The sequence below is a fragment of the Lithobates pipiens genome, unplaced genomic scaffold (genome assembly GCF_037356315.1).
Source record: "Lithobates pipiens isolate NorthernLeopardFrog02 unplaced genomic scaffold, aLitPip1_a1.2 Scaffold_18, whole genome shotgun sequence".
Lineage (NCBI taxonomy): Eukaryota > Metazoa > Chordata > Amphibia > Anura > Ranidae > Lithobates > Lithobates pipiens.
The window spans coordinates 140,919,665-140,940,336 of record NW_027507758.1 but is presented as its reverse complement, the minus strand read 5'-3'; the positions used below and the strand labels follow the sequence as shown (position 1 = coordinate 140,940,336).

At 47.6% G+C, this 20,672-nt stretch overlaps 1 protein-coding gene across 2 annotated transcripts in view; it reads right to left on the bottom strand.

The window, feature by feature from the left end:
- Nucleotides 1-19,451, bottom strand: part of PCNX2 (pecanex 2) — a 272,275-nt gene extending 252,824 nt beyond the window's left edge. For both annotated transcript variants that reach the window (XM_077486198.1, XM_077486199.1), the window contains exons 1-2: nucleotides 19,216-19,451; nucleotides 4,953-5,152 (exon numbers count right to left, since the gene is read on the bottom strand). In XM_077486198.1, the coding sequence (XP_077342324.1) occupies nucleotides 4,953-5,152; nucleotides 19,216-19,368 (353 nt within the window). In that variant the 5' untranslated portion in view covers nucleotides 19,369-19,451. The remainder of the gene's footprint in view (nucleotides 1-4,952; nucleotides 5,153-19,215) is intronic.
- Nucleotides 19,452-20,672: the final 1,221 nt, after the last annotated feature.

Here is a 20,672-nt window from a genome sequence, read left to right as displayed (position 1 = left end):
CATGCTCCTCTCTCTACAGAACAACTGATTGGCTCCTTGTGCTGCTTCTTCTTCCTCCAGTCTGAGCTTTGCTGTACAGAGCCTGCAAAATTTTGATCCTAAGTCAAATGCAGGTACTTCCACTGTTTGCATTTAAAAAATAATAATAATAATAATTACTGAAGGATGCATTAACAAATATAAGGCTGCGTTAAAGAGTTAGTTCACCTTTAGTGCCGGTTCACACTATTGCGATGTGAGAACCCTGAGAATCAACTGAGGGTTCCCGCATCGCACCCAACATGCACGGCAGTTCACACTCCCATATGCAAACTGCTGGGGAGTGTCATTATATGTTAACGACACCCCCATTTCAGCACTGCAAACTGACAGTTCGGACATGAATCGGATCGCATATGTGTGAACGCGATCCGATTCTGGACTGAAAATAAAAAAGGGTCCTGTGCGTGTTTTCACCGAATGCGGTATGATATCAGCAATACTATCTGTATGGCTGACATTGCACCACACAGACATTGCATGTAATGTTAACAGCAGTGGCGCTGCGAATTACATGAGATGTCTGCCATCACAATAATGTGAACCGGCACTTACAGAGAACCCGACACTGGACCCCCTCCCCACCTCCCTGGTCCCTGCTGTACTTACTACCGACATTCATCAGCTGTCAGGGCTTCTGAAGCCTATCCACCTTTCTGGTGATTTGAAATCCCAGCTGCTCTCATCTTCATCCTGTGCTGCCAGGACAGACCAGATGGTTTCTGATTGGCCAGTGCCATCACATGAAAGGGGGGGAGGGGGTTAGGTGTTAAGTCACCATTACAATTTTTCTGGAACACTTAAACTTGCTTCCTTTTAGTAGCCATTGCGCAGTGCTGGGCTTCTGGTGTGCCCCTGCTCGTTTTAGGAAGGCGCTCCCTCTAGACATAACTACTCTTAATGTATCCATTGCTATATTGATGAGGCAGGGTGGTTTTCACAAATACAAATGTCGTGTAACCAAAACCCCTTTTTAATGCAAATTGTTAGATATAATAATTTCCATGTGAACAGTGCTCTGAAAGCTAGTTATGTATTGGGTGGTTGCCATGTTTGTTTAGCTTGCTGCACTAACTCCTGTCTTATTGTATATGCCTGGAAAGCAGGGCTGCCAACCCCCAGTAAATTTACTGGCAGTTTGTAAAAATCAGTGATTTTTTTTACAACTGCCAGTAAATATCAGGAGCTGATAATTTCATGCTGTGTTGACTTTTTAACCACTAGAGATCCGCGCTATAGCCAAATGACGGCTACAGCGCGGACCTGCTTTGCCGGGACTACGTCTATTGACGTCGTCCCGTGCACGAGCGGCCTGCGCGCCCCCTGAGGGGCGCGCACGGCGCGCTTTGTGATCGGTGAGTCTATGAGACTCGCCTGATCACGGATCCGAGCAAGGGGTCGATCCCGACCCCTTACCACGTGATCAGCTGTCAGCCAATGACAGCTGATCATGTGATACAACGGAGACGGTAATCGAGCCGATCACCGGCGGCCGTGATCGGGACATCAGTCCCGATCATGGCCAGCCCTGCCAGTGCCCACCTGCCCCCTGCCAGTGCCACCTGATTAATAAATAAGTGCCCCCCGTCAGTGCCACCCATCAGTGCCCATAGTGCCACCCAGCAGTGCCCACAGTGCCACCCATCAGTGCCCACAGTGCCACCCATCAGTGCCCACAATCTACCTCAACAACGGTGCTGCACCCCAGTGCCACATATCTGTGCCCATCAGTGTCATCTACCAGTGCCCATCAGTGCTGCCCATCAGTGCCCATCAGTGCCACCTATCAGAGCCACCTATCAGTGCCACCTATCAGTGCCCATCAGTCCCACCTATCAGTGGTACCTATCAGTGCCCCATAGTGCCACCCATCCATGCCACCCATCCGTGCCATCTTATCTGTGCCCATCTTTGCCCATCAGTGCCGCCTTATCTGTGCCCATCAGTACTGCCTTATCTATGCCTATTGGTGCCACCTTATCTGTGCCTATTAGTGCCGCCTTAACTATGCCTATCAGTGCCCACCAGTGCAGCCTATCAGTGCCCACCAGTGCAGCCTATCAGTGCAGCCTATCAGTGCCCATCAGTGCAGCCTATCAGTGCCGCCTCATCAGCGCACTTCAATGAAGGAGAAAAATTACCTGTTTGCAAAATTTTATAACAAACTATTAACCCCCCTGACGGTATTCCCGAGTCTGACTCGGGGTGGATTTTTCATACCAAAAGCGGTATCCCCGAGTCAGACTCGGGACTGCCTCGCTGGATCCAGGAGGACGTTTACTTACCTTCTCCCTCGGATCCAGCGTTGTATCCCCGCTGTACGAGCGAGCCGTGTCTCGCTCGATGCATTACATCGCCGATCTCCGTGCCCTGCGAGCGATGCGACGCACGGGCACGGAGATCGGCGCCAAATTCAAAAAGTGAAACAAACAGTATACATACAGTATAATGTAATCTTACAGATTACATTGCTGTATGTAAATATTTCACATCCCCGTTGTCCCTAGTGGTCTGCCCAGTGTCCTGCATGCAGTTTTATATAATAAAAACTGTTCTTTATGCCTGGAAACTGGAGATTGCCCATAGCAACCAAAACTGTCCCTTTACATCAAAAATGATTTTAGACCAGCTAGAAAACAGCGATAATAAATTAGAATCACTCGCAGAATTGAGCGATAGCGATTTGTGGGGAGATCCGTCATCAAATACTGAAAAGTAATGACAGTGACAATTCTGCAACTGAGCAAATTTCAGTGTTTTTGATTTGATTACATTATTGAATAATTTTTATTATTGTTATATTATTATTTGGTACAATTATTTATAATTATTTATTATATTATAATTTATGATTAAATTTTTCAAACTTTATCATACCCGGGATGTCTGCTAGACTCTGGTTTGGACAGATTTAAGAGAGTTATTCCTAAGAATTGCAGGACTACAATATAAAACGCCAAATTTTCATGCAAAATAATGGTACCGCTTTTAGCACCTAAAATCCGAAATAATCGTACCGCCAGGGAGGTTAAACATGATTTTTTATTTTATTTTTATTTTGCATCTTTTTTTGTTTGTTTAGCAAAAAATAAAACTCCCAGCTGTAATTAAATACCACCAAAAGAAAGCTCTATTTGTAGGAAAAAAATTATAAAAATTTCATTTGGGTACAGTGTTGTATGCCCGCGCAATTGTCATTCAAAGTGCATCAGCGCTGAAAGCTGAAAATTGGTCTGGGCAGGAGGGGGGTTTAAGTGCCCAGTAAGCAAGTGGTTAAGTATAAATCAAGCAAATTAGTTTGTTATAGGTATTGTCAGTGTTTCTATATCATGTTTATACTGTTTACCCACTTGCTTACTGGGCACTTAAACCCCCCTCCTGCCCAGACCAATTTTCAGCTTTCAGCGCTGATGCACTTTGAATGGCATTTGCGCGGCCATACAACACTGTACCCAAATGAAATTTTTATAATTTTTTTCCCACAAATAGAGCTTTCTTTTGGTGGTATTTAATTCCAGCTGGGAGTTTTATTTTATGCTAAACAAACAAAAAAAGGTGCAAAATAAAAAATCATGTTTAATAGTTTGTTATAAAATTTTGCAAACAGGTCATTTTTCTCCTTCATTGAAATGCGCTGATGAGGCGGCACTGGTGGGCACTGATAGTCACAGTTAAGGTGGCACCGATAGGCACAGATAAGATGGAACAGATTGGCACAGATAAGGCTGTACCGATGGGCACAGATAAGGCAGCACTGATGGGCAAAGATGGGCACAGATAAGGCGGCACTGATGGGTGGCACGGATTGGGTGGCACGGATGGGTGGCACTAATGGGCACTGATAGGTACCACTGATAGATGGGACTGATGGGCACTGATAGGTGGCACTGATAGGTGGCACTGCTGGGCACCGATGGGCACTGGTAGATGACACTGATGGGCATGGATATGTGGCACTGAGGTGCAGCACTGTTGTTGAGGCAGATTGTGGGCACTGATAGGTGGCACTGTGGGCACTGATAGGTGGCACTATGGGCACTGATGGGTGGCACTATGGGCACTAATGGGTGGCACTGATGGGTGGCACTTTTTCCTATATTTAGGTGGCACTGGCAGGGGGCAGGTGGGCACTGATGAGCTGGCCCCAGCTCGCCGTGATTGGGACTGAAGTCCCTCTCACGGCTGCCGGTGATCGGCTCTTTTTTTTTTCACCTTGCGCTGTCAGCACGAGGAGGAAAAATAGCCGATTACCAGCTCTGTTGTGATCACATGATCAGCTGTCATTGGCTAACAGCTGATCATGTGGTAAGGGGTCGGGATCGATCCCTTGCTCCGATCTGTGATCAGGCGAGTCTCATAAACTCACTGATCACAGAGCGCGCCGTGCGCGCCCCTCAGGCTGCTAGTGCATGGGACGACGTCAATAGACGTAGTCCCGGCAAAGCAGGTCCACGCTGTAGCCATCATTCGGCTATAGCGCGGATCTCAAGCGGTTAAATGTTCACTGTGTTAGTTTTCATTAGGAGTTCTGTAATTTCTCAGGTTGCCAGTAAAAAATGTTGAAAAAGAAGGTAGGATTGCGCTACGGATGGTAAATGCTACGGGGATAAAAGCTGCCTCTACCATATATATATATATATATATATATATATATATATATATATATATATACATATATACATATATATATATATATATATATATATATATATATATATATATATATATACCAAAAAATGTGCTCTGTCAGTAAATTTTCCATGTTTTGTCAGTAAAAAATGCTGCAGGAGGTTGGCAACCCAATAGGAAGCCAAAATGCAGGCAAAATATATATTAATATTAAAATAATCTCTAGGATGAGAACAAAGTATACCAGAAAAAAAGTAAAAATGGGGAAGGGGAAAAAATCATACCTTGGATCTGTGTAGTTGCTTGAAATATTGCTGCCAACATCTTTGGTCTTCTTGGCTTTTTTGCTGTGTTTTTTTTGATGGACCACGGTTCCGTTGTCAAACATTAGATGTAGTCGAAAACTTACAAACTTAATTACTGTAAACAACATTGTTGTGGATATGCAGTAAAGGCATAAGGTGAGTCTTGTTGCAGGCAAGCCCTGTGGGAAATACAATCAGTAAACATACTGCAGGGTAAAGCAATTTTAAAGCAGCAATGCAGTCATGCCTCGAACAAAACATACTTGCATATTGTTGTATGTTTTTTGTGCCAGGGGAATGCTTAACCAAAAACTTGATTGAAAAAGAAAAAACAATAGCTGCCCATATGTAGGCAGGTGCAGTCTGTAATCCCTCCTGCAGGTGGACCAAAGTCGCAATGCAGAAAGGGACGGAAGTTGTGAGTAACTTGATTTCTCTATGCCTTCCTGTGGTCCCAGCTGTCCGATTGGATGCTGATGCCCCATGTGACTGCAGCAGCCATCTTAGGTCAGGTACAGTCTATTTAAGACTCCGACTCTGGGGTTGGGTGCGCTTTATGGCTAGTGTAGGGACAGGATCCCTGTCTGACAAGGACAGTGCTTAGAGTTAGGGAAACATTTGAGAGGAGTAGGGACAGTGCTGGCACTATGTCAACCTCTCTTTAGGAAGTCTCGCCTGAGGTGTGGACCGCCCCAGGCCGCATTCCACTTCTAATTGCAGACGCACTTGGTATCTTCAAGTCTTCAGACCGCTGTCACTGTTTGTAAGTGTCTCTGGCCTACCCGCCACGTCTGAATACGTTGTATTTTAACCTTTTCTACTATAACTTTATTGCCTACTTGGACTCTGTGGGGTTGATTTACTAAAGGCAAATAGACTGTGCACTTTTCAATGTGCAGTTGCACTCTGCAAGGGCAGTTGCTCCAGAGCTTAGTAAATGAGGTGAAGTTTCACTTTGCAAAGAGTACCCAATCACATGCAAGAGAAATAAAAAACAGCTTTTTGTCTGCACATAATTGGATGATAGAAGTCAGCAGAGCTTCTGCTCATTCACTAAGCCATGGCACAACTGCTCTTACAGAGTGCAACTGTACTTTGCAAAGTGCATAGTCTATTTGCCTTTAGTAAATCAACCCCTGTGTGTTTACTGCCTGTCACACCACGCTGCACCTCTGTCACACATACATGTCTCAGATTTCAGCTGATTCTTGCCCTGCAAGCACCACCGGGCTTGACAACAGTAGATTTAATAACTTGTGTACAAAAACTATTGACCAAACATTGACTGCATCAAATCAGATGTATTCAGATTGTAGCACCCTCTAGTGTGTGTAATGCCGTGTACACACGACCGGACTTTCCGGCAGAAAAAGTCAGACGGTCTTCTCAACGGACTTTCAATGGAGTTACGACGGACTTCCGAACGAACGGACTTGACCACACACGAACAGACTAAAGTCCGTTCTAAAGTCCATTAGTTTTAAACGTGATGACGTTCGACGGGACTAGAAAAGGTAGTTCAATAGCCAGTACTCAATAGCTGCCCTTGCGTCGTATTTGGTCCGTCGGACCAGTATACAGACGAATGGTTTTCCCAATAGGAATTGAGTCCGCCGGACAGATATGAAACATGTTCTTTTTCTAGGTCCGTCTGAATTTTTTTAAGAAAAAACGATCGGACTATCCCACACACGATCGGACTATCCGACGGAATGATTCAGTCCGACCTATTCTGACGGAAAGTGTGGTCGTGTGTACGCGGCATTAGAAGTAGTTGTTAGTGTAGGAAAATTCAGCTTGGCTGAGGGCCAGGTTTGGGTTGTGAATCTGGGTCAGGGTTCAGCGATTCAGGGGCTGGCTGACTCATCTGGCAGCTCTCTTTGGGACTTTCTCCTGATCTGGAAGTTTGTAGAAACTGCCAGAACTGGAGCGTGGGAGTAAGGAGGGGCTGCCATGCATATTTAAGAGGCTTCAGACAATCCCCAGCTTTGGCCAGCAGGGGGAAGAGCTTACCTCATAAATAGTCATGAGCAATGCCAGAAAAGGGAGCCAGGTGGAAGATGAAGATGGAGAGATGGAGTGCTGAGGAGGCTGTCGGAGGCCCTTGCAGGGCCCCCCTAGTCTGGGGGGGGGGGCTGACTTCAGGCCTAAGGCTTGGGTGCTGGATGATTCCCCTAAAACACACAGAGGAAATCCTTCCTGGGGGAACGGGAGCAAGGACAGAGGACAGCGGGAGCAGGTCAGCATGTCTGGGAGATCTTCTGGGGGTTAGCTGGGTGGGCTGGTGAGTGACAGTCTGGAGGACTGTGGGGAGAATTTAGCCTGGAGGGCTAGTCAAAGTGGCAACCAGGTGGGTTGGCAGTGCCTTAAGAGGTGGTGCTGGGATCAGTAGCCGTGGGAGAAATGTCAGATGGACACTGAATTTTGCTACACATTTAAGGGCCCTTGGGTTTCTGCCTGTAATGGGCTATTGGTTCATCTAACTGAGTGACTGTTGGATCATTTACAATGTTCCAACTGAGTTCTGTAAGCAATTGAGTGTTGGAGGAAGAATAAGACCTGTAAATAAAGACTGTATATAGGAAGAGTTGTCGCTGAAGTTTGTTCTGAAGTCAAATGGGCATCGCATAATCTCCCAGCCCTAGCCAAGTTTATTACCCTCAATAAAACAAAAACAAAAAAACGTCAGGGACTGTTCTCTGACTCTGAGTGCTTGTGGAAATTCGGTGTGCCTGGCTGTGCAGGGTGGGGGATCCCAGTATATTTGCTGCTACCTAAGGGGTGCGCTACAAGGTAATAAGGCAGTCACAGGTGCTGAGCCTGCTTAACCACTTAACAACCGGCCCATAGCCGAATGATGGCTACAGGGCGGTTGTTTAACTCTGAGAGGCCTGGGGCACACACTCAAGAGCATCTATGACCGCCGGGTCACAGTAAGTGGCCGCTCATCAAATGACGGAGCGATCACTTATAAACAAACCAGCGTCGTTCCTCCCTCCCCTCTCTGTACCTATCGGTACAGCGGAGGGGGAAGAGATCAGTGTCAGCAGCACTGTGGGCTGCATCTGCAGTGCCCACATCGCTGCTCACCGAAAACTAACCCCTCAATTCCCTGCCAATACTCTGCAATACCCTGCAATACTCTGCAATACCCAATACCCTGCCAATACTCTGCAATACCCAATACCCTGCCAATAGTCTGCAATACCCAATACCCTGCCAATACTCTGCAATACCCAATACCCTGTCAATACTCTGCAATACCCTGCAATACTCTGCAATATCCTGCCAATACTCTACAATACCCAATACCCTGCCAATACTCTGCAATGCCCTGCCAATACTTTGCAATACCCTGCAATACTCTGCAATACCCAATACCCTGCCAATACTCTGCAATACCCTGCCAATATTCTGCAATACCCTGCCAATAAAAAAAAAGCGTTTTAACCACTTCTCCCGGCCGTCATATGACGTCCTTGACTTTGTGCGGGGATATCTGATTGATGGGCGGAGCTGCAGGCATCATTCAGATATCAGCTTTTTCATCCGGCGATTTCCTACACCATAAGAATGATCATAACGGCTGTTCCACTGCTTGATCATTCTTACGGGAGGTAAGAGGGGACATCCCCCCCCCTTTTACCGACACACCGCTACGATCAAAGCCAGGATTGTTTTTTTTAATTTTTTTATTTCAGGCTTCCCAGCCTAGAGGTGAGATGCGGGGTCTTATTGAACCCATATTTCACTGTAAAGAGGACCTGTCATGCCATATTCCTATTACAAGGGATGTTTACATTCCTTATAATAGGAATAAAAGTGATCACAAAATGTATTTTTGGGGAAAAAAATGTCAAACTAAAATAAATAAAGTAAAATGAACAATAAAAAAAATAAAAAATTTAAAGCGCCCCTGTCCCCATGTGCTCGCGTGCAGAGGCGAACACATACGTAAGTCCTGCCCACATATGAAAACGGTGTTCAAACCACACATGTGAGGTATCGCTGCGGGAACGTTAGAGCGAGAGCAATCATTTTGGCCCTAGACCTCCTCTGTAACTCAAAACATGTAACCGGTAAAAAAATTAAAAGCATTGCCTATGGCGATTTTTAAGTAGCGACGTTTGGCGCCATTCCACGAGCGTGTGCAATTTTGAAGAGTGACATGTTAGGTATCTATTTACTCGGCGTAACTTCATCTTTCACATTATGCAAAAAGCTAACTTTTATTTTTTTAAGCACAAAACTGTTTTTTTTCCCCCCCAAAAAAAGCGTAGGAAACATTGCTGCGCAAATACCGTGCGTGATAAAAAGTTGCAACGACCACCATTGTATTCTCTAGGGTCTTTTCTAAAAAATATATATAATGTTTTGGGGTTCTATGTAATTTTATAGCAAATAAATGATGATTTTTACATGTAGGAGAGAAATGTCAGTTGGCCTGGGTGCTCCAGAAAGCCTGATGGTGCTCCCTGAATGTTGGGCCTCTGTATGTGGCCAGGCTGTGTAAAAGTCTCACACATGTGGTATTGCCATACTCGGGAGTAATAGCAGAATGTGTTTTGGGGTGTCATTTGTGGTATGCATATGCTGTGTATGAGAAATAATCTGATAATATGACAATTTTGTAAAAAAAAAAAAAAAAAAAGGAAAAAAAGGTCTTGATTTTGCAAAGAATTGTAGGAAAAAATTAGGCCGCGTACACACGGGCGGACTGTTCGCTCAACACTGTTCAGCGGACAGTCCGCTCGTGTGTGGGGCTTCAGCGGACAGTTTCAGCGGATAGTTTGACGAACAAAGTTTTTCGGAAATTCCGAAAAACTGTCCGCTGAAACTTGGTTTGAGCGGACAGTCCGCCCGTGTGTAGGCCACTTTCGAAATGAGCAAACTGTTCCCGCTCGGAGGAAAGTCTGCTCATTTCGAGCGCGTCTCCAGGTCCTTCGCGGGCCCCGCCGCCTGGTATGGACTTAAAGGGGAACCCCAACGCCGGAAAAAATCGGCGTGGGGGTCCCCCCAAAGTCCACAACAGACCCTTGTCCGAGCACGCTACCCGGCCGGCCAGGAAAGGGGGGCGAGCGAGCGCGCCCCCCTCCCGAGCCGTACCAGGCCACGTGCCCTCAACATGGGGGGTGCCTTGGGGAAGGGGGGGCCGCGCGGCCCCCCCACCCCAAAGCACCTTGTCCCCATGTTGATGAGGACAAGGGCCTCTTCCCGACAACCCTGGCCGTTGGTTGTCGGGGTCTGCGGGCGGGGGGCTTATCGGAATCCGGGAGCCCCCTTTAATAAGGGGGCCCCCGGATACCGGCCCCCCACCCTATGTGAATGAGTATGGGGTACAATGTACCCCTACCCATTCACCTGTAAAATAAAAGTACCCAAAAAAAAAACACAACACACGAGATAAAATATTTTATTGCACAGCTCCGGGGGTCTTCCGTCTTCGGGGGTCTTCTCGCCGGACTCCTCCGCTATCTTCTTGTAGCTCTTTTGCTAGCGGAGGAGTCCGGCTTTCTTCCTCCCCGCCGCCGGCCTCTTCTCCCGACTTCGGGGGTCTTGTCCCCCTCTTCGGTTCTTCTGCCGGGCCACCGTGCCTTCTTATAGCTCTTTTACAGGCGGTGGCCCGGTCTTCTGTCGCCGCCGCCTTCCGTTCTTCTGCCGGGCCACCGCGCCTTCTTATAGCTCTTTTAGAGGCGGTGGCCCGGTCTTCTGTCGCCGCTGTCGCCTTCCGGTCGCCTTCCGTTCTTCTTCTTGTTCTTCTTCTTCTTCTCCAGGAGATGTTGACACGTCGCTCTCTACGGCCGGAATGCCAGAGCCGCGCTGTGCGGCCACTTATATAGTGACAATGGGGCAGTGTCACATGGTATATGTCACATGGGTTGGTCCTGGCCGGCCGGGTAGCATGCTCGGACAAGGGTCTGTTGTGGACTTTGGGGGGACCCCCACGCCGATTTTTTCCGGCGTTGGGGTTCCCCTTTAAGTACATTCCAGGCGGCGGAGCCCGCGACGTCTCCATCGCGGGCCCCGCCTACCTGCACACGCGCTCGAAATGAGCGGACTGTTGCCTCGTGTGTGGGCGAGTCCGTTCATTTCAAAAGTTGCGTGGACTTAGTACGACGAACAAAGTTTGCCGTATTTGTCCGCTCAAAAAGTGCCGTGTGTGGGCGTGTTCGTTCATTCAAAAGTTTGAGCGGACTGTTTGACGAACTTAGTTTCGGCAGACAGTCCCCGCGTGTGTACGCGGCCTTACAACTTCAAAAAACTCATCATGCCTAGAGGTCGACCGATATGGGTTTTTCTCTGGCCGATGCCAATGCCGATATTTAGAAATCATGGTGGCCGATAGCCGATATATGATGCCGATTTTTTTGGGCCGATATGTTAGGCCGATTTTATTTTATTTATTTATTTTTTTCCTTTTTTATTTTATTTTTTTAATCCCCCTTGATCTAACACACCTTTCCCACTGGGGCGTTTTTCAGGCGCTTTTGGGCTAAAAATAGCGCCTGTAAAGTGCCTGCAAAATGGCTCCCCTGCAGTCTGTGTGAAAGACAGAGTGCTTTCACACTGAGGCGATGTGCTGGCAGGATCTTAAAAAAAAGTCCTGCAAGCAGCACGTTTGGAGTGGTGTATACCGCTCCTCCACCACTCCTGCCCATTGATATGAATGGGCACCACTGCCGAAGCGCATGCAATGCGATTTGCCAGCAGTGCTTCATGGGCGCATTTAACCTCTTCCTTGGCCGCTAGCTGGGTTATATGCGCCCCACTAGCAGCCAAATAGCACCGCTAAAATGATGGTAAAGAGCCGCTAAAACTTGCGTTTTACCATCAACGCCTGCCCGCTCCAGTGTGAAAGCAGTCTTCATAAGTGATACAGAAAATTTCTTACATTTAAACATTTATTAAACAAAACAAACCTCCAATCAGTTTACTTGTATGTATGATTTAGATTTAAAAAAAAACCTATATATTAAATAAAAACAGGTAGTCAAAACTTTTGGACGAAAAAAAAAAAAATGGGCTAACTTTACTGTTTTTATTTTATTTTTATTTTTTAAATAGTATATTTTTTTCCCCAAAAAATGCATTTGAAAGACCTCTGTGCAAATGCCGTGTGACATAAAATATTGCAACAACCGCTATTTTATTCCCTAGGATCTCTGCTAAAAAAATATATATATATATAATTTTTGGGGGGTCTAAGTGATTTTCTGGCAGAAAATACAGGATTTTTACTTGTAAGCAACAAGTGTCAGAAAAGATTTAGGCCTCTTTCACACGGGGCGGATCAGTAATGATCTGCGCCGTGATGATCCGCTCGCTCAGCGGGGATCGCTCCGTTGTCCCCGCTGAGCCGGCGGCGGACAGGGCGGTCTCCGCACACTGTGCAGGGACCGCCCTGTCAGCTCTCCGCTTTCCTCTATGGGGATCGGATGAGCACGGACCGTCTGCCTGTGTTCATCTGATCCGCTCTGCAGACGGACAGAAAAATAGGATTTTCCTCCGTCTGCAGAATCAGACAGTTGCGGAGGCGGACAATAGCGGGTGTCTGCGGATGCTCATCCGCAGACACCCGCTATCCCACACGGATGAATGTATGCCCGTATTTCATCCGCAAACGGATGGATGAAATACAGACATACCATCCGCATGTGTGAAAGGGGCCTTAGTCTTTAAATGGTTAAACTGAGAACTTCTACACACTGAGATGACTTCATTCATTGAAGTGTAAACATTGTATCTTTCTGTTCTTTTCTTGGCAGCCTGCCCAGAGAGGAGGAAAGACAATTCTATGACGACTCAGGCAACTTACACTGACTTCTATTACAGAAGTCATTTCAAAGTCCCGCTGTAGTTCTAAATCGGCTTTTTATCAGCACAATCGGCCGATGTCGATTATTTAAAAAACTGCAAATATCGGCCGATATATCGGCCGACCGATATATCGGTCGACCTCTAATCATGCCTCTTACTAAATACCTTGGAATGTCTTATATCCAAAAAGGGCTCATTTGGGGGGTATTTGTACTTTTCTGGCATGTTAGGGTCTCAAGAAATGAGATTTTCAGATATTGGCAGCATAGCTTGTGGACTCTATAACTTTCACAAAGACCAAATAATATCCACCAAAAAATAAAAAAACCCAGCGGTGATTAAATACCACCAAAAGAAAGCTCTATTTGTGTGAAAAAAAGGACAAAAATATGGGTACAGTGTTGCATGACTGAGTAATTGTCATTCAAATGTGAGAGCACCGAAAGCTGAAAATTGGTCTGGTTAAGGGTGTTTAAGTGCCCAGTGGTCAAGTGGTTAATACAATAGCTGGCAGTGTGAATTCCCCCATTCACCCTGTTTATAATAGATGGGAGAACCAATCAATTTTCTGTTGTTCAAGCCCGAAGTACATCGGGCTTTAACCTTTGCCCAAGTTCAACTAACTCTCCACCACTCCCTGCTCTAAAGCCTCATACACACGATCGGATTTTGCGCAGACAAAACTTCAGACTTTTGTACGAAGGCGTGTGCCTGGATTTTGTCTTGCATACAAAAGGTACACAATTCTTGGCCAGCAAACACAAATGTAGTGAAGTACTACGAACCAAAAAAGAGGAAGTTCAATTGTCCTCTGTCCTTTGTCCTCCTTCTGCTAAATTCATGTTAGTAGAAGTTTGGTGAGTGTTGATTCGCACTTTTCATTTCGCACTTTTCATTTCACGCTTTTCAGTTCGTTTATGAATGGCCGTTCTCAACCAGCCATGTTTCGGAATTGGAGAAGATAATGTCTTATTTATTATTGGCCTTGGAGTTATTGCTTTGACCCAAGTCCAGTCCAGGAACAGGAGGATGAGGATTTCTTGGACCAAAAATTGGTTGCTTTATTAATCGTGATCAATGATGTCATATGCCTTTGCCGTGGGAGCTCCAGGAGAATAATTAAGATGTTTTTCGGAATTATCTCCGGATGAAGGACCACTGCTTTCCCCAACTCTTGGCATTGTTGACCCCCTATATTAAGAAGCAGGACACATGCATGAGGCTTTTATTTTTTGGCTGAATAATGATTTGATTTGGTATATTTTCTATATTTTTGGATGCATAGAATGCACTTTTTGGTTAAGTTCTAGTGCCATTATGACATGTGAAAAGATAAACCATAACAATTGAAATTAACTTTAAGAGGAGCATGGTTCAATATTAGCTTGAGCAAAAGTCAAGACACCTTGCAGAGCTTAGACCAGGGATCAACAGAGGTTCCAAAGAGATAGATCTGAAGAACGACACTGGTATTTGCAGGCTACATAAGGTTACTTTAGAGAGGGCAAGATGACGTGTGAAAAGACTTCACCAGACAGTAAAATCTTATTGAGTGATTCTCTTATTGAGTTCCTGTTTGTAAAAAAAAAATGAAGGCAGCAGCTACATTTACTGTAGCTGTTGACTTTTAATGTAAGGACACTCACCTGTCCAGCGATCCCGGGATGTCGGCACCTCTAGCCCATTCGTCAGTAAGCTTCGGGTGCAGGCACCGGCATCTGTAGTAAGGAAAACAGGAAGTGAAGACTTTTGCGGCTTCACAGCCTGTTTCTTACCGCACATGCGCGTGTCACTCTGTGCATTCTGAATGGTCCAGTTGTGTTCTGGGACCTCTGTGTGTCCCAGAATGCAGCGGGGGGAGGAAAAGGGGCCATAAATGTCATAGATTGCTGTGCAGTGCTCTTACCTGGAAGTGGGAGTGGGTACCTGTCAAAACCAGGTACCCTCCCCCTCAAAAAGTGCCAAATGTGGCAGTGGAGGGGGGGAGGGTGCAAACAAGTGGAGCCTCCCCATTTTGGGTGGAGCTCCAGTTTAAGACCCCATAGACACTATTATGCCGCGTACACATGATCAAACGAGCCGGTGGAAAAGTCCGGCAAACTCAAGTCCGCCGGACAATCCGTCCATGTGTAGCCTCCGGTGGACTTTTTTTTACCCGAAAGTACGGCGGACTTAGAAAGTAGTTTTGCACTCCAATCTTACCGCCGGACTCGCATTTCGGCGGACAATCTGGATGTGTGTGCGCCAGTCCGCCGTACTTTTGAAATGAACGGACTTTTCCCGCCCGGAGAAAAGTCCGCTCATTTTGAGCGTGTCTCCAGGTAGCCGGGGCCAGCGAAGGAGGTGTCGCTGGCCCCGCCACCTGGTATGGACTTAAAGGGGAACCCCAACGCCGAAAAAAAACGGCGTGGGGGTCCTCCCCAGGTCCACATCAGACCTTTGTCCGAGCACGCTACCTGGCCGGCCAGGAAAGGGGTGGACGAGCGAGCGGCCCCCCTCCTGAGCCGTACCAGGCCGCGTGCCCTCAACATGGGGGGGGTAGCTCTTTTGCTAGCGGAGGAGCCCGGCTTTCTTCTTCGCCACCGCCCTCTTCTTCCGACTTCGGGGGTCTTGTCCCCTTCTTCAGGGGTCTTGTCCCCCTCTTCGGTTCTTCTTGCCGGGCCACCGCACCTTCTTCTAGCTCTTTTACAGGTGGTGGCCCGGTCTTCTGTTGCCGCTGTCACCGTCTTCTGTTCTTCTCTTCTTCTCTTCAGATGTTGCCTCGTTGATCTCTCTACTCACAATGACGGGGACAAGGCGCGCGGCAACTTATATAGGGACATCACCAGATGATGTCCCCGCCCAGTATGATGTCACAGTCCCAGGAGGCGCGGTAGCCCGGCAAGAAGAACCGAAGAGGGGGACAAGACCCCCGAAGTCGGAAGAAGAGGGCGGCAGCGAAGAAGAAAGCCGGGCTCCTCCGCTAGTAAAAGAGCTAGCAGAAGATAGCGGAGGAGTCCGGCGAGAAGACTCCCAAAGACAGAAGACCCCCGAAGCTGTGCAATAAACTATTTTAACCCTTGTGTGTTGTGTTTTTTTTTACTTTTTTCCACAGGTAAATGGGTAGGGGTACATTGTACCCCATACTCATTCACATAGGGTGGGGGGCCGGTATCCAGGGACCCCCTTATTAAAGGGGGCTCCCGGATTCCGATAAGCCCACCGCCCGCAGACCCCGACAACCAACGGCCAGGGTTGTTGGGAAGAGGCCCTTGTCCTCATCAACATGGGGACAAGGCATCCCCCCATGTTGAGAGCATGCGGCCTGGTACGGCTCAGGAGGGGGGGGGGGCGCTCGCTCGTCCCCCCTTTCCTGGCTGGCCGGGTAGCGTGCTCAGACAAGGGTCTCATGTGGACCTGGGGGGGACCCCACGACGATTTTTTCGGCGTTGGGGTTCCCTTTTAAGTCCATACCAGGTGGCGGGGCCAGCGACGCCTACTTCGCTGGCCCCGGCTACCTGGAGACGCTCTCAAAATGAGCAAACTTTCCTCCGCGTGTGTGGGCGAGTCCGTTCATTTAAAAAGTACGGCGAATAGGCCGGCGGACTTAGTACGCCGTATTAGTCCGCTGAAAAAGTGCCATGTGTGGGCAAGTAGCTCGTTCGGAAAGTCCGGCGGACAGTCCGGCGGGAAGTGCGCCAGACTAAGTCCGCCGGATAGTCCGCTACGTGTGTACGCGGCATTTGATTTTCTGCAGATATTTGTTTTCAGATTTATCAAAACATGTAGTGCAAGGGCCTGTCTGATTGCATACAAATTGAAACTCTTAGCCCTTGTACACACGGTCGGACATTCCGATGGACAATGTCCGATAGGACCGTATTGTCGGATAATCCGACCGTGTGTGGGCTCCATCGGACTGTTTCTGTCGTAGTATCTGACGGACCAAGTTTTCCAGCTTGGCTATAGAATTTTCCGACAACATGATCCGATCGGACTTTGTCCGATCATGTGTAGAGAATTCCGATCGGACAAAGTGCCACGCATGCTCAGATCAAATTCCTACATCAAAGCTATTGGCTACTAGCGTGAACGTAGTCCCGTCATAACAAAATAACATCATCACGTTCTGAACGATTGGATTTTCCAACAACTTAGTCCGACCGAGTGTATGCAACATTTTCGGACAAAATCCGTCGGAAAAAATCAGATGGATTTGGTTGTCGGGATGTCCGACCGTGTGTACAAAGGCTTAAGGTTTGACCTCATATTATATGGTTTTGGTAAATCTGAAGACAAAAATCTGCAGAAAATCTAATAGTGTGTATGGGGCTTTAGTCTCTCCTGGATATTAAGCACACCAGAAGAAAGTTGAATTAAGTTATGCCAAAATTCTATATTGTTTATTAAAATGTATCATAAATTAAAAGATCCACATGAAACGTTCTCTCTCATCCAACATTCTAGACCACCCAATTTCAGTGCCTGGAGCCGCCGCCTGACCCACTGCTCATCCCACCATCCCACAGCTCGCTGTCATCACCCACTGCCTGATTCCCTCACCAAGATTGGATAAGTGCTGGGCAGTCAGCCAGTGAGTGGGCAGACGAGTGGGGTGGTCACAATGGCTGCATTTTATGGGCACAAGTGGTTGCATTTGACGGGCACAGTGCATTGATGGGGCACAGTGGCTGCATTTGATGGGGCACAAGTGGCTGCATTTGATGGGGCACAAGTGGCTGCATATGATGGGTACAAGTGGCTGCATTTGATGGGCACAGTGCATTGATGGGGCACAGTGGCTGCATTTGATGGATCACAAGTGGCTGCATATGATGGGCACAGTGGTGGCCTTTGACGGGCGCAGGGGCGGGATTTGATGGGCACGGTGGCTGCATTTGACGGGCACAGTGGCTCCATTTCACAGGCACAGTGGCTGCATTTGACAGGCACAGTGGCTGCATTTGACGGGCACAGTGGCGGCATTTGACGGGCACAGTGGTGGCATTTGATGGGAACAGTGGCGGCATTTGAAGGACACAATGGCGGCATTTGATGTTTTTTTTCAGTATTTTCAGAATTTTTTTTGGTTTGTTTGTACCCCTCCAAAAAATTTTGAGCTCCAGATGGCACTGGGTGTAGGAAAAATAACTTTTATGGTAGAATCAACAGGGATTAGTATAAGAAAAGCTGCAGATTTTAGAAATATGACACAGCTTACATGACAATACAGGGTGACTATAAACTCCTATTACATGAATAAGCTTGCAGGCACACAATGCTGGGTGACAACGTCACGGGGTGTTGTCACCTTGAAAAAAGAAGTGCCAGGGATGAAAGTTTATGTTTAGTGAATGTTATTAATGACCCTCAAGGAAAAAATAAAAATCATAACCCTATTAGGCGAAGGCTGCAGCATTTTTTAGATGTTAGTTTTACATTTCTGGAGTCTACGCAATGCTTTTAATGCATCGTTCACCCACGGGTCGCACATTTTCCAATTAAAACCTTGAAAACCTTAATAAATAAAACCTTTCTAATTTTTTTGACTATCATGACTGTACACCTTCAATACAGTCAGCCACTAACTCAAAAAAAGGTATGCAGTGAGGTGCCAATCCTGATGGTTTTGCTGGCCAGTAAAGGGAGAAAGTCAGGGGGTCAATCAATCAGCTAAGAATGACAGATGAGCTGGCATCATACAGGTATTACTAGAGCTGGCATCATACAGGTATTACTAGAGCTGGCATCATACAGGTATTACTAGAGCTAGCATCAGGCAGGTATTACTAGAGCTGGCATCATACAGGTATTACTAGAGCTGCTAGAGCTGGCACCAGGCAGGTATTACTAGAGCTGGCATCAGGCAGGTATTGCTAGAGCTGGCATCAGGCAGGTATTACTAGAGCTGGCATCATACAGGTATTACTAGAGCTGGCACCAGGCAGGTATTACTAGAGCTGGCATTATACAGGTATTACTAGAGTTGGCATCAGGCAGGTATTACTAGAGCTGGCATCAGGCAGGTATTACTAGAGCTGGCACCAGGCAGGTATTACTAGAGCTGGCACCAGGCAGTTATTACTAGAGCTGGCATCATACAGGTATTACTAGAGTTGGCATCAGGCAGGTATTACTAGAGCTGGCACCAGGCAGGTATTACTAGAGCTGGCACCAGGCAGGTATTACTAGAGCTGGCATCATATAGGTATCACTAGAGCTGGCACCAGGCAGGTATTACTAGAGCTGGCATCATATAGGTATCACTAGAGCTGGCACCAGGCAGGTATTACTAGAGTTGGCATCATACAGTTATTACTAGAGTTGGAATCAGGCAAATATTACTAGAGCTGGCAGCAGGCAGGTATTACTAGAGCTGGCATCAGTTAGGTATTACTAGCACACACCCTCCTATATAATATACATGCCATGTTCCAGCACTCACCAGATGCATGGCCAGAGGTAGGAGCAGCAGGAAGACCCAGAGATATAGATGGCAGATGTTATTGAACTGGCTGTCCTCGGGATCATGGTACCAGCCTCCGGTTAATGCAGCCCACACACCTTGGCGGAGAATCTGCAGGATGTGAGATGCCATGTCTGCTGCAGAGAGAGGAGAGGAGAGCCGACAGGAGGGAGAGAGTTACTGCCTCATCATCACCACCCGCTATATATATATAAATATATATATATATAAAGCAATGCGCATCCCCCTCAGCTCCTCTATACAGAACACTGCGCGCCCCTCCCCCCTCCGCACCTCTCTATACAGCTCTGCGCATCCCCGATCCCAGGACAGACGTGTGGGGGGACTGATGGAACCCCCGCGATACTGAGCGCTGTCTGTGTACCCCGATATAGTCCCTGGGCACTGCGGGCCACTAAGAGTGAGCTGTGTGTGCCCTTATTATATACACCTACTGTGGCCCCTGAGAGCAGACTGTATGTGCCCAGATACAGACCTACTGTTGTCCCTGAGAGCGGGCTGTGTGTGCCCAATATAGACCCAATGTGGCCCCAGAGAGCGGGCTGTGCGTGCCAAATATAGACCCAATGTGGCCCCAGAGAGCGGGCTGTGTGTGCCCAATATAGACCCAATGTGGCCCCAGAGAGCGGGCTGCGTGTGCCCAATATAGACCCAATGTGGCCCCAGAGAGTGGGCTGCGTGTGCCCAATATAGACCCAATGTGGCCCCAGAGAGCGGGCTGCGTGTGTCCAATATAGACCCAATGTGGCCCCAGAGAGCGGGCTGCGTGTGCCCAATATAGACCCAATGTGGCCCCAGAGAGCGGGCTGTGTGTGTCCAATATAGACCCAATGTGGCCCCAGAGAGCGGGCTGCGTTTGCCCAATATAGACCCAATGTGGCCCCAGAGAGCGGGCTGTGTGTGCCCAATATAGACCCAATGTGGCCCCAGTACCCAGTACCAGCATCCTCCGGGACTGTGACATCGTAAGGGGGCGGGGTCACCATGTGACATCAACCGGTGACCCCGCCCCTTGTCCCTATATAAGTCGCCGCGCACCGCGTCTCTGGCATTGCGGTCGGAGAGAGCGTTGAGTCAACATCTCCGGAAGAAGAAGAAGAACGGAAGGCGGCGGTGGCGGCGACAGAAGATCGGGCCACCGCTAGTAAAAGAGCTGGAAGAAGAAGCGGTGGCCCGGCAAGAAGAACCGAAGAGGGGGACAAGACCCCCAAAGTCGGAAGAAGAGGGCGGCGGCGACGAAGAAGAAAGCCGGGCTCCTCCACTAGCAAAAGAGCTAGCAGAAGATAGCGGAGTCCGGCGAGAAGACCCCCGAAGACGGAAGACCCCCGGAGCTGTGCAATAAACTATTTTAACCCTGTGTTGTGTTTTTATTTTAACATTTTTTTTCACAGGTGAATGGGTAGGGGTACATTGTA